We start from the raw sequence: 14413 nt of genomic DNA, 5'->3' as shown, positions 1-14413 counted from the left end.
CAATGCCGAAATAATAGAATTGACTGCCGAAATCGATTGTATGTCACCGCCTGAAAGAAAACCTGAACAAAATGAACTGAATACACTTTTGGAAAAATTTCCTTTTTTATAAAGCACAATTCAAAGGAAAACATTAATAAAACGAGGTTATTAATTCCATTTCTCGAACTAGATTGTGCTGAAAGCGTGTTGCCCCTTCCAATATTAAAATGCAAATATTTTGAAAATCAAAGAATTACTATCATTTTAAATTAACATTCTAATAACAATAGTGTTGCTTTATAATAAAATTTCCTAAATTATTATAAACTTCTAGGTCATATACAAATTATTGGGCGAATAACGACACTATTAAGATGACACTCCACCCAAGAAAGTTAACATACCCCATACTTTTGTAGGTAAGCGGTTTAAAAGCGTCAAGCAGTATTGAACTTTTTATTCAAGATGAGTTTGCGGAAACTTTGGCATAAATAGATTAAAATTAGAGTATGTGTCAAGTGTATATTGTTTGGCAAACATTACGTTCTAATGTATATAATTAGATAATGAAATTTTGAATATCTTCTAACACTTATCTTCTTTTCTTACATTGGTGAATCATCACAGGTAATAGAAAGGCAAAATGTTATAAACTTCTTCAGTTTTTTTTATTCGTTGAATATCGACCCAAGGATTTATATGTTTTAGAAATATATACTCCATTTAAAATCTTTTAAATAGATAAATTAAATGTTGTACACCCAACATTATAAAACTAAAAAGGCGCTTGAAATGATTAATTTGTTATCGTAATATTTTATTTGAATGAAAAGGAGGTATTCTAATAGTAGGGTCTGCACTCCAAAATGAGCACAAATCGATCACCTAGTGAAGCCTTTATCGGATGATTTAGTGACGGCGGAACACAACACGCTTGTGGGTCTTGTAGCGGTATCCATCATCACCCAGGATGGTCTCAGAAACAGCCTCAGCGGGAGCCAGGTACTCGTTGGAAGGAGGCAAGTACTCGTTGGACAGCTCGTTGACGTCACGGCGGTGGCGGCGGTAGACAACGCGACGGTGGGTCTTGTAACGGTAACCGTCATCGGCCAGCTCATGAGCGGGCTCAGCCTCAACCACGACGGGAGCGGGGGCGGCCAGCTGGACAGGGGCGGCGATCTGAACTGGAGCGGGAGCTGGGGCAGCAACCTGGACGGGGGCGGACACTGGGGGCAGGTACTCGTTGGTGGGAGCAACAGCCTGGACAGGGGGCAAGTACTCGTTGGACAGCTCGTTCACGTCACGACGGTGACGGCGGAACACCACGCGCTTGTTGGTCTTGTAACGGTAGCCATCATCGGCCAAGTCGGTCTCAGGAGCAACGGGAGCAAGGTACTCGTTGGTGGGAGCAACAGCCTGGACAGGGGGCAAGTACTCGTTGGACAGCTCGTTCACGTCACGACGGTGACGGCGGAACACCACGCGCTTGTTGGTCTTGTAACGGTAGCCATCATCGGCCAAGTCGGTCTCAGGAGCAACGGGAGCCAGGTACTCGTTGGAGGGAGCTTCAGCCTGGAAGGGAGGCAAGTACTCGTTGGACAGCTCGTTCACATCACGACGGTGACGACGAATCACCACACGCTTGTGGGTCTTGTAACGGTAGCCATCATCGGCCAAGTCGGTCTCAGGAGCAACGGGAGCCAGGTACTCGTTGGAGGGAGCTTCAGCCTGGAAGGGAGGCAAGTACTCGTTGGACAGCTCGTTCACATCACGACGGTGACGACGAATCACCACACGCTTGTGGGTCTTGTAACGGTAGCCATCATCAGCCAGCTCGTGGGCAGGGGCAGCCTCGGCCTCCGCGGGAGGCAGATACTCGTTGCTGGGAGCGGCGATGATCTGCTGCTCCTGGACGGGAGGCAGGTACTCGTTGGAGGGCAGGTGGCTGACATCGGCAGCCACAGCTGCGATCACGGCAAAGGCGACCAGGAAGAGTTTCTGCAAGAAACGGTTGGGGAAGTTTGTTTAGTTTAGTCCTTTAGTGGTGTTCCGATGGCTACGATGCCTTAAGTGTCGAATCCTACCATATTGTCCGATGAGTTGCTTGTTCACAGCAGTAAAACCGAAACTCTAATGAGGAATACGCAGAACCTTTTGGTATTTATACAGATTCTCCGCTCTTCGCTGGCCATTACAGAGCTGGCGTTTTTTTTTGCGCCTCTGCCCAAAAAGACGTCGCTGCCAGCGCACGCGTCTGTAAATTCGCACGAGTTCGTCTTTGGTTTTGTTGGACTACGGGTTCTAAGACGCTCTTTTGCGGCTCAAACGCAGCTTGGCCAACACGATTGACGGCGACTGCGACGCTTACATTCGCACAAGCTCAAGCTCGAGAGCAGTTGATGGCTAAAAAAAATGTTTAATGGCCAAAATCGTTCGCACGGATTCTCTTAATTGTTTTATTTAATCATATGCAAAAGATTTGATGGACATCAAAGTTTTGGACAAGTCGAGCGCTCAAACATACTCACATTGAAATATATATGTATATTATATGTATATATACAATATGATATGTATTAACTTGGCTCTCTCGTCTTGTTTACACCTCTTTGTGTTCGCTCCGCCTGCCTTGTTTCATTCAAGCCGCCGTTTTAAATTCAAATGATGAGTTATATGTTTCAATCCAATTCGCTCACTTCAATAGATTTCCGAATCGCCACTCAAAAATTCGATTATTTCGATCGCAGCCGCTTCTCTTTGTGGCGATGTCGTTCGCCGTTCATTAATCAACAAATAGGAACTGACCAAGCGAGCCATTCAATTTTGGAAATATGATATAATTATGCCCGATGCGTACGAATTGTTCAAGTTTGTAAACAGAATGCCGGATGTTGAATGAAGAGATCTTCAGCAGATCCCATTGTGAGTTCTTAGAATAATCTGCCTTATGCGGATGCGCGCTTATCAATTACTAAGTTTAAAAAATCGTATAATATTGGTTTATGTTATATGACATCAACATCGACATATGTACATATTTGGAACAATATTTTATGTTTCTTAAGGGCATATTACTTTTAAAAACATGTTTTCTTACAATTATTTATCGACCAATTTGGTTGACAGCCCACAGCACACTTAATTCCAATTTAAGCATTTTTCTATACCAACCAGATGTGTCATTTGATCTGCAACTGATTTTTGTGTCACTTCTGTTCAAAAACCTCTCACCAATTGTTTCGAAAATTAAACATGGACATGCATGGGATGTTTGAATAAATCAAGTAAAGTTGTTTGCACCGGTAGATTTATTTTGGCTTATTTATGAGTTAGTTTAAATTTAAACGCGCGCTCCAGTTGATAAAACGGTATTAAATTATTTAATCAAAGATATTAAAAGAGGAAGGCAGGCCATCAATTCAAGCCAATCAATTTGTTAAGAGCAAAAGTGAACCATAGACTGCAGCTACTCTTCAGCTAATGATTAATGATTAAACTTTGGAGAGGGGGAGTTCATGTTTTATTTGGCCACAATTCGTTGTAGTTGCAACATCGAAGCAAAAAAAATAGCCATGAAGCAAGGCTTGTTAGTGCTAGGAACTAATCGGTTCCGTATAGTCGAGGATAAACGATGACTAATAAACCGTCAATCGATTCATCGAAAAATCGCTATACAAGTCGGGTCAAAGTACAGCTGCGAAAGTCAAGGCCATGATCTATGGGGTTGCCCGAAGTTTATGACGGGTTGGAGGTGTTTTTTGTGGGGATCGCGCCGGTGATGGATGGTTGTCACGCGCCACCAATCGCCACCAATCTCAGAAGACGGGCCTTAATAGCACCAGTTTGGCCAATTAACGCGAGGGCCATAAAGAGGTTGGTCGGTATCAAATAGCAACAATATCAGTTTTCCTATTTCCAAATGCATAAAGGTTTAGAGCCTTACGATTCTAGTTTGGCTTGCCATTGTACGCCGGAGATAAATCATTTCATTTCCTGTGTGTGTGCAGCACTTAAAAATAGTCAAAAACTGCGAGTATTAACGAGCTGAATTTATGGCTTTGCCAATTTACATTTTATTCACTGTCAACATAGCTAGTTCTATCTAGCATATTCTACATACATACATATGTATGTATGTATTTCTATTTTGACTATGGTCCAGTTGCCCATAGATGTTCTAACTGATGTCAAACTGCCAATAGTCAATAGATCACCACCATTGCCCCATCTGCTTATTATTGTTATCCATCTGTAGTTCGGTGAGCCGGTCCGCACACTTAAGAGTTCCATTTCGGCATCGCTGCTAATGCCGAAAAAATAGAGAAATATGCAAATTAGTGAATGGCAGTTTCGGGGTCCCAACACAGTCGTCCCGTAGAAGGGAACAAAACCCCACCGCAGCGGCCACAGACAACACTTAAATTGTCAGCCCGGCTTAATAAGTAAGCGTGGGCATCGAATTAGCGTAACCCACAAAAATAATACGGGCAGGAGAGCGGATTGGCGAAAGGAGATCTCCGTCCCACTGATTGTGTTATCGGATAATGTATAATGGTTAATGGATGGGGACGCTCGATCGGTCTCCCCAAATGGAGTTTCCAAAGCGCTGTATATACCAGATTCAGACTGCCTTTGCATAATCCCACAGGTCGCGTCGCTCTGTCTAACAAAAACCAAAGACCACTTGGCGCTGGCTTAATGAATGCAAATTCTATTCTAATTAATATTATGGCCATTCGATTTTTGCCATATCTGTGAGCTTAACAGGCGGCCACTTCTTTCTCGTGGCTGCAGCCTTTCCTTTGTCTTAGTCTTTGTCTTTTGGCCGGCATAGTCACACGCGCTAGTTAACTTAGTTTTTAAGATACCCTAACTGGGGAGGATTCCTTATAACAAACTGTAGTTATATAAAATGTATTTTTAAATATTCTTAAAACTCTTGTGTATTTATATTTGATAGCTTGCATTTGGTAAGAAAATCGGAGTATTGTCAAAACTGCGAAATAAACTCCGAGGTAATGTTTTTTTTCTAAATAGTACAATTCCTTTAAAATTTAATAAGACTTGTTGTTGCTATCCAGCTAAATTTTCTGAATCATGAATTGTCTGCTGCTTTTTTTACAGAGTAAAAGACTGTCTGTTTAAAAAGGCCTTAATACTCACTAGCCAAGTACACGTTTTAGTCTTTTATGACAAACTTAACGTTTTTTCAGCCTGTGATGCTCTTTTTTCGTTTAACTAAAATATATGATAAATCATTCTGGAAACCCGTTCCAAAATCGCCCCACTCGACCGAAGCCGGCGACTAGAAAGTGCCACCACCGTCATGCAGCGCATCTCCAGAGCTCCAAAAAAAACATATCAAAGCCGAAAAAGGCTAAAATATAAAGATACAAAAATCAACGCCAAGCAACAGGGCAGCAAGAAAGATAAAGAAAAAAACTCCGCACACTTCTATCACTCGGCTTGGGGCCAATAAATAATGGAAACGCGTGGCAGCCGAAGATTTGGCAAGATCCTTTCATGTAATTCTGATTTTAACTCGATTCTTAATTTGGGGCTGCCTGCGGCTCATCGAGTGGCTTTCTGTTTGATCGCTGATGGAAACATAAGGCTTAAAGTATGATCGATCTTGAAAATGTATTCTCGGTTGTGGGCTGTCTAAAATTAATTATGTGGCTGCAAAGTGCTGAAAATTAATCATCCCAGCATCGTATGGTTGTCGATTTCTCAGGCTAAATTTAACAGATGATGCAAAGCGGAGTTACATGAGACCGGATTAGTTATGATCCCAAAACTCAGAACCCTTTGAGTACACAGTTCTGGCTCTAAGTTGGCCATCTGGAAAGCCATTAAATAAAATATGCACATGAAGAAATCAATGTATACTCGATATACATATGTGAACTTAATGACTTTTGATAATAATTAATTATTTAATGACAATTTAAAAAACATAACCGGATAATGAATATTCATTTTAAATAAAAATGCAAAGTCGCTGAAAAGTAATTAAATTAAAGTGTAAGAAATTTAGGGAATAAAGTTTTTTTATTCTTATGTAGTAGAAAACCAAAAAAGTTTAATTATATATACACGTGAAGAAATGAATTTGTATTCGATATTTCAGAACTAAATGACTTTTGATAATAATTAAAATAATTATTGATAATTAAAACAAGTTTACTGACTGGGTATTGAATATTCATTTTCAATAAAAATGCAAAATCGAAGGGAAGTAATTAAATTAAAATGAACGGATTTAGGGAAACAAGAACCATGTCGTTTTTCAGTTAGGATTTGGCTCAGTGCCTCGGGAAAACCTAAAAATGTTTGATAGCAATAATTGCCAAAGAAGCGGGTGGCTGCGGATCATTGAACTCCACCAGCCCCACTATGAACCCACTCACTCGCTTTGCATAGCCACAAGCCAGCGAAATTCGCACAGACATCATCCGAAATTTATTTCTGTAATCAGCGGGCTTTGAATACCCTAGCGGTCTCCGTTAATTTTATGCCGGGCATGGGCTCCTACGTAGAGTTTGATCCGAGAGTTTGCCATAAATTATTTTAATTTAATGCTACTTGTAGCCATTTCTTGATGGCCCTGTTGCGGACATTTGGCTCACTTAAGCGGGCTAATTTCACCAGGAGAAGTGCGCTGATTTATGAGGCACAGCTAATAGCTTTCTATGGGTCGGTGTATTGGGTCAAGAGCCGACGATATGGACTAATCCTCTCTGACCTACAGTTCGCCAAAAAGAGACGCGCAAGCCAGCAGTGGACTGGCCACATTTGATTTAGGAGTCCACTCGCTAATATTGACATTGATTGCCGAATTTAAACATTACTAAGGCCCGCCTTAGTCTGCGCAAAAAATAATCATAACAAAAACATAACATACACGCAGCCTTTCATCCATAGGTCACAAATGCGACGGGCCAAAAATGGATCCATTGAATGTGTTTTGGCCAGCTCACCTCTATGCAGTCGACTGGCCAAGATCTCCTGCCTTTTGAAACAATAGATTTTGTTTTATTTCTATTTTGATTTCGGTTGATTGGATTTGCATGAGAATCGAATCTAAATGATTGCATAAATTTATGTCGACAATTCCTTTTGCCTCTCTCTATATAAAAATCGCTTTGTGCCACTACTTATATATAGCTCTGAACTAGTTTTCTTTCCGCGTACCCTAATGGCCAATATAAACATCTTTTCCATCAAAGGCAATCGCAGCTGTGGCCAGAACACACATAAATACCCTAATTATGTAATTTAAACATAATTTGAGACAAACAAAGCCATCATATATTGTTTATAAATATCTATACCTTTTTATATTGAAAATTGTAGTCTGGTGTAAAGCTTAAACTAAAGCTCAATTGGTAAAGCTCAGCTTTAAAGCCACTTTGAGCGGAAACGGAAATAACCACTATGTATTTCGCCTGAAAGTATGCTTTAATTTTTTGAAATGATGTACACAAGGTTTGTTTTGAATGCTCTTGTAGCAAATGCTGATAAGTATGATTTTATTTAGGGTATAATATGTTCTGCTTCAAAAACTTAAAACTCGAATGAATGTTTGGGCTTCTGGTAGTGATAGCCATCCTCACGATAATCAGTGTCGTACTCCGAAGCAGATGTTTTAAGATCCACGTTCCTTTGCTTTAAAGGGCTCCTATGAGATCGCAGTTTTTTGGGAGCGATATAGGTGGACCTCTTCTGACTGGCCGCAAAGCCCAGAAAATCTAGCTGCCCATCATCATCCGCATCATCGTCGTCGGGAATCAGGACTGAACGCTGATTTGGAGTAACTGATACCAAGGCACGCTGGTGTCCGTGATGGGGATCGCTGTAGAAGTTGCCATCTATGATGTTGGTGTCCTGCTGGTTTCCCAGCGCATTGGTGGGTCCCTGGAGATGGGGTTGTCCGAAAACGTTGCCATTCAGCACATTGAGGCCCTGGTAGTTGGATCGATTGGGCTGACGTCGATTGTTGAGGCGTGGCACTTGTCCCGCCGCCAATTGGGCTCCAATGGAGGGGTCGAACTGTCCCTGATTGGGATCGAATGCTCCCTGTCCAGCTGGACTCGGTCGCTGATTAGGCGCGCCCTGGCCAGCTCCAAGTTGAGCGCCCAAAGCGGGATCAAAGGCGCCTTGTGTATTGGGTCTCCGGTTAGGAACACCCTGTCCAGTTCCAAGTTGAGCACCTGTAGAAGGATCAAATGCTCCCTGTCCACTTGGTCTTTGGTTAGAAACACCCTGTCCAGCTCCAAGTTGAGCACCTGTAGAAGGATCAAATGCTCCCTGTCCACTTGGTCTTTGGTTAGAAACACCCTGACCAGCGCCCAACTGAGCACCCAAGGAGGGATCAAAAGGACGACCTAGCTGTAGGTTGGGATCATATTGGTTTTGCGCAGGTCTTTGAGCTTGACCACCTGCAAAACCATTGTTAAATGGAGCTCCGGCAGCAGCTTGGGCACCGAACGAGGGGTCGAATCCTTGGCTCGCTCCGAGTTGAGCTCCTCCGGCTTGGGCACCGAAAGAGGGATCGAATCCTTGGCTCGCTCCAAGTTGAGCTCCTCCGGCTTGGGCACCGAAAGAGGGGTCGAATCCTTGGCTTGCTCCAAGTTGAGCTCCTCCTGCAAGCTGACCTCCTCCTGCAGCCTGTTGATTTCCAGCAGCATTTCCTATAGCTCCTAGCTGAGCGCCCAGCGAAGGATCTACGAAAAAGTTCAGTCGGTTGCCATATCCACCTCCATAGCCACCTGGACGTGGAGGTCGCTGTCCATTGCCTAGAACAGCCAATTGACCACTGGCAACGGGTTGATTGGCCGGAAGATTACTACCAGTGGGTGCCAGAGCGCTGGCTGGTAGCTGAGCACCTATGGGATCAGAGGGTCCACAGCCAGGTGGTACGTTGCCAGGTCCAATAAACTGGCAGTTGGGTCGGAAACCTGGTGCCTGAGCTCCAGTCGGTGCTTGGGCGGCAGCAGGATCCTGTGCTCCAGGTGCGGGATCTGGGCGAGTGAGGGAATTCAATTCCGAGTCCTGAGACTGCACATTGATCTGTGTGTGGGTGTGGAACACCGAGTTGGGGGCACTGGCGTATAGGATTCGACTAGGACGACGGCGGCGATTAACCACTTGGGTAGCTGCTGGGGTGAACAAGTCCTGATTGTGATCCGTGCGGACATGGGGCTTGCTATGCTTGTAGTGGATGTGCTGGGTCTTCACTTCGGGCTTCTTGTCATAGTGATGGTAGTGATCCACTCGCTGCTTTTTGGGCTCCTCATGGTGATGCTCCGTGTGCTCCTTGTAGTATTTGGGCTCCTCGTGTTCCTCCTCCTTGTGGTAAACCACCTTTTCACTGGTGTGCTTCTCCTTCTTGTAGAAAGGTTGCTCCACCTCCTTTTCCTCGTGGGAATGCTGATAGTGGGATTCCTCATCGTCATCTTCGTGATCCCTGGAGTGATGATGCCGCTGGTGCTTGTGGTGTTTCACATGGGAAACATCCGCCAGACATGCGATTGCCATAAGGCATAAAACCAGGATCACAAGGATGTTCTAAAATAAAAATGTAGTAGTGAAATTCGGAACCCAGACTAATCGTTGATCTGTTACCATTGCTCAAGTGCCAGTGACTCTAAGCAGCTGTGGATGCAACTTATATACTCTCTTTGGGATCTTTGGCGTTGCATCGCGAGCGCCCAAAAATAAGAACAAAGTTGAAAGCGAAACCTGTTGCCTAGCGTGAGAAATTGATTCTGCGCTTTATGTGACCCATTTGTTTTTATTGAATAGCCGCCAATTTAAATTCTATTGAAATTATACTGAAGCACAGCGAAAGTGTCCCGTAAATTTGTCAGATCAAAGCGTTTAAATTTATTGGCCTAAGTGCGCTGCACACTTATGCGATAACACATGGGTTCCTTGAACTCCATGATCAGCTGTGAGTTTGGCCTAGTAATAAGAGTTAAACTACAAACATTTTATAAACGACTAAATGCTAGTAATATTAAGCACAGGCCTTAGTGACTTTAAACATTTATTTTTGTCTTGCCAATTTATATTGATATTCAAAAGAAATTGAGGAACTTCTCGTTTACAATATATCAGTAACGGGTATCTGATGGTCGAGGCACTTGACTTTATTTTACTAGCGGTCAACCTTCTGGATGTATTTTATGAAGTTAAGGCCATATTATCTTAGTTCATTAATTGAAAAACTGCATTCCAGTGCTAATTAACATTAATTAATACAAATTTAAGGTTTCTTGCTCTATTCATCGTGCGAAATAGTTATTTTTCTTTTGCTAGTTATTTTTTTTTAAATTTGGTATAATTTTATTTTCCGTGCTTCTTCTATAACTATACACCATGTCATTCTTGTATAATCATCTAATTATCATATTATCTTTATGAGTGTCTCGATGCTCAAATAAAACTATGTTTTTTTATTAATTTAATATTCGCATTTTATTGTCGCATTTCGTTATCGTATCATCATCATCGTTTAAGCGCGGTGCTTGAAGACACGGCGACGGACGGTCTTGTACTTGTATCCCTGCTGGCTGGCGGCGGGCTGGCTATAATCGTATCCGGAGCGGGCGGCAGAGGGGGCGGAAGCGGCGGCCTCGAACACCGGTCCGGAGGACTCGAAAGCAGGAGCGGGGGCGAAGGACTGCACGGGTGCGGGGGCGGGTGCTGGAGCCGAGAAGCTCTGCACGGGAGCGGATGCGGCAGCGTGGTGATGAACTTGGGGAGCCGGAGCGGGGGCACGGTGCACCTGAGGAGCGGGAGCGCGGGAAACCTGTGGTGCGGGTGGCACATATGTCCTCACTGGAGCGGGAGCAGACTCAGCGGCATGGAAAGCTGGAGCCGGAGCGGGAGCGGCGAAAGTAGCTGGAGCTGGAGCAGGAGCAAAGGACTGAACGGGAGCTGGAGCTGAGGCAGCGGCATGGTGGTGCACCTGAGGAGCTGGAGGCACGTAGGTGCGGGCTGGGGCTGGCGCAGAGGCAGCCTGCTGGAAAACGGGAGCAGGGGCAGCAACTGGAGCTGGGGCAGGGGCAAAGGTCTGCACTGGGGCAGAGGCAGCAGGAGCAGGCGGCACGTAGGTCCTCACTGGGGCAGGAGCAGAGGCGGCTTGCTGGAAAACTGGAGCCGGGGCAGAGGCGGCTGCCTGGCGGGGAGCATTGTAGTTGTAGCCCGATTCGGCGGCCACACAGCCAACCACGGCCAAAGTCAAGATGATGAATTTCTGCAGGGACAAAAACGAGGAGAAATAATATGCCATCAAATATAATCAGCAATAGAGAAGACAGATCCTTACCATTTTAGATGATCTGTTTGCTTTAGGAGCAAAGAATCGAATAATATCTTAGACCGGCGACTCCTGTACTTTTATACAAGTCGGCGAATCTGCGGTTCCAAACGGAAGTGCTGAGTATCATAAATCAACGAAACGTTTTTCTTCGCGTCCAAAAATATGTTTAATTGGGCGAACAGATACCTCGACCACGAAGCCAGATGGGGCTTGTTTTTATCAGTAGGGTACGCCATGGAGTTTGGATTAAAAACTATCATTTTTTTTACTGTCATGCGAAATATAAATATTCATAAGAATACACGTATCACAGCTTAATTTTTTTGGCCAAAACAATTTTATCGCAAACCTGATGGTTGAGTTTCGTCTTGAAGAAGAGCTTTTTTAATTCACCCAAGCTTTTGCTTAGACTTAGCTCTATATTGGGATAATGAAAACAGTAGCAGAGAGCTATTTTTAAATCGATCCAGAACAAGAGGTATTGCAATTAGCCGGTCATAAACTATCTAGTCAGCCGTAGAGCTCATCCACTTAAGCTCAACAAACTGCTCAGGCTAATGACTTAATGTTCCGCTAAGTAGATTGATTGACAGATTGATTAATTGTTCAGGGAAGCCTCAAGATCGCGACTTCAAAGATATTAGGTGTCCCAAACATTTCCGCTTGGGGTTATTGGCATCTGGGGCCCTTTTTTGCATAATTACGTTATCTGATCTGAATTGACGCCCTCCAATGGTCTGGAAGCTAAACAATGTTATTGTTTATCTTTCAAAGCTTTCTTTATTGTTTTTTCGCACCAATTTGAGAATATGCTAATCGTATCAAGTCAGACACACAAATAAACTCATTAAATGTATTTTTGCATTTCTTTGCCGTGATGGAGAATTAGCATTAGAATATAGTTGGTGTTGTGGGTTAAACCACAAACCAGTTGAGTTGGTGGTTGCTCAGAAATGTTGTATCGGAGGATGATGCATCTTACTGGGGCGGCAGGTAGGTGTTCCGGGGAGCGATGACTTGTGGCGGCAGGTAAGTATTGCGCGGAGCAGCCACCGAGATCAACTGCGGAGCAGGACGAGCAATGGACACCACCTGTGGAGCAGGACTAATCACTCGAGGTGGCAGATAGGTGTTACGAGGAGCAGCCACGGAGATCACTTGGGGAGCAGGACGAGCTATCTGCACCACTTGTGGTGCAGGACGAGCTATCTGTACCACTTGTGGAGCAGGACGAGCTATTTGTACCACTTGTGGAGCAGGACGAACGGGAATCACTTGTGGCACCACTCGAGGTGGCAGATAGGTGTTCTGTGGCTGAACCACCTGGCGCTGAATGATCTGGGGTTGAACTTCAATCCTGGGAACAGAGATCACCTTGCGCTGCACTTGAGGCGGCAAGTATGTCCTGGACAGAGAAGTCGCACCGACCACTCCCAAGAGAGCCACTGCAAAAGGCAAAAAGAGGACACGCTGGCCGCAGAAAAACTTTCCATTAATCCCACAATTATTAAATCCAATCCGATTGAAACCCACCATGTTGATCACACAAAGTCGAACAATTAAACTGTTTTTTTGCAAGCAGAACATTTGGTATTTATAAGACATTTTGGGTAGAACCCCAAATATATAGTATATCTAATAAAATTCAGCTGCTATTTTTTTTGCATCTGTATCGATATTGTCTTTCTGATTGCAGTCGTCTGGCGAAATGCGGTTGCGACTGCGAACCATAAATAAAAAAGCAGTAGTCCAGACGCGGGTTCCATGTCATCCATAAAACAATTACTTGAATTTGAGCTAAAATCTTTTTAAAAAAAAGTAACTTGGCAAGTCCATATATTTGTTTTGGTAAATACTTTCACTTTTCTTTGTTATTATGAGTTAACTAATAAGGCACAATTTTATTTTTTATTTGACTCTCAAGTAAAAATGCAGTTTGTCACGATGTTTGGTATAATTATTGTTTTGGGTAGATATACTGTGTCCTGTCTACCATACCGGAACGGTGCTCTAAGTAATGGGTACAAATTTAATATTTAATATGTATTTCGAATATATTTATATATAATATATATCCTAATATAACAGATCGTCTCGCCTGGTAATCACGTATATTTTATATTAGGCTGGAAAAGATTTCCTCAAGTTGTTACATACTATTCATCGAGTCTAGTATACCCTCTTATTTCAATAAGTAACGGGTATAATAACGGTTTTCAGTACTTGTGCTTACTAGTTCGTGCTCTGCTAAATTATTTGAATAGCCGCTGTTAATAAAATTAGCTACCTTAACAGAGTAAGCAGAGTCACGAACCGCAAATGTTAGTCACAACGGTTGGTTCAAAGATGATGTTAATAATTTTTGAAATTTATGTGCTCTTAATGCAGATTTATACAGCCAGAAAGAAATTTTGTTGTATTCTTAATGAACTTTAGCTTTAGTGTGCTGTGTTGGTGTTTCGTCGCGGTTTCGTTTTGTTCGTGCAAAAAGTTGCCAAACATCCAGTATGTATTGGCCTGTAGCTGGTTGGCTGTGTTAACTTGGCTTCCGTTGCTTGGCCGCTAATTGATTCCCCCCATTATATTCCCCCATTGAAGATTAATGTCTGACATTATGCTGGGATTGATAAAGAGTTTTCAAAATTATTTGCGTGCATTCGGATGGAATTTGGTCTTGGACTTGGTTATGGAAGAACTCACTCATAAGAATGAAGAGAATAAACTTGTTCTTAATTACGACCAATACCTAATGTGAAATTTATAAACACTAAATTCTAAAGCATTCACCAAACTAACTGAACCGGTTTCAGGATCGGTTATACGGCTCAGATCCCAAATCCCAATACAGCGTTGCACATATTTGGCTATTTCAACAAAACGCTAAACAAATTCATTGGGTGAAATACACATTTGCTATGATATATATTTGTTGTATATTTGGGGACTGCAGATTGCAAACTCGTTTACCGTTTTGTGGCATTTACCCAGCATTAATCTAATTAAACCGCAGGCAGAAGAAGCTTTGTTTTCACTTCGGATGAAGTAATCAGAGCTAATTTTTCATATTAGCGTGTAGATTAGCGTGTGTGAGAACTCATTTAA

The 14413-nt window shown here is 43.0% G+C and overlaps 4 protein-coding genes across 4 annotated transcripts; all 4 read right to left on the bottom strand.

Moving 5' to 3' along the window:
* Window positions 1-891: 891 nt before the first annotated feature.
* LOC120447646 lies at window positions 892-2192 on the bottom strand. The gene is made up of 3 exons (XM_039629157.1): window positions 2067-2192; window positions 1192-1980; window positions 892-1113 (listed from the first exon to the last, which is right to left on the bottom strand). The coding sequence occupies exons 1-3, from the start codon at window positions 2067-2069 to the stop codon at window positions 892-894; spliced, it is 1014 nt and encodes a 337-aa protein (XP_039485091.1). The 5' UTR covers window positions 2070-2192.
* A 5321-nt stretch (window positions 2193-7513) lies between these two features.
* On the bottom strand, window positions 7514-9546 carry LOC120448884 (translation initiation factor IF-2). Its single transcript, XM_039631100.1, has one exon. The coding sequence runs from the start codon at window positions 9520-9522 to the stop codon at window positions 7549-7551; it is 1974 nt and encodes a 657-aa protein (XP_039487034.1). The 5' UTR covers window positions 9523-9546; the 3' UTR covers window positions 7514-7548.
* A 955-nt stretch (window positions 9547-10501) lies between these two features.
* LOC120447645 (skin secretory protein xP2) lies at window positions 10502-11281 on the bottom strand. Its single transcript, XM_039629156.1, has 2 exons — window positions 10904-11281; window positions 10502-10708 (listed from the first exon to the last, which is right to left on the bottom strand). Exons 1-2 carry the CDS (start codon window positions 11279-11281, stop codon window positions 10502-10504), a joined length of 585 nt encoding a protein of 194 aa, XP_039485090.1.
* Window positions 11282-12289: 1008 nt separating this feature from the next.
* Window positions 12290-12870, bottom strand: LOC120449950 (MAGE-like protein 2). Its single transcript, XM_039632652.1, has 2 exons — window positions 12845-12870; window positions 12290-12781 (listed from the first exon to the last, which is right to left on the bottom strand). Exons 1-2 carry the CDS (start codon window positions 12845-12847, stop codon window positions 12290-12292), a joined length of 495 nt encoding a protein of 164 aa, XP_039488586.1. The 5' UTR covers window positions 12848-12870.
* Between the last annotated feature and the right edge of the window lie 1543 nt (window positions 12871-14413).

Source organism: Drosophila santomea, chromosome 3L (genome assembly GCF_016746245.2).
Source record: "Drosophila santomea strain STO CAGO 1482 chromosome 3L, Prin_Dsan_1.1, whole genome shotgun sequence".
Taxonomy (NCBI): Eukaryota; Metazoa; Arthropoda; class Insecta; order Diptera; family Drosophilidae; genus Drosophila; species Drosophila santomea.
Note: the sequence above shows the minus strand (reverse complement) of the source record. Positions and strands in the feature narration are given on the sequence as shown.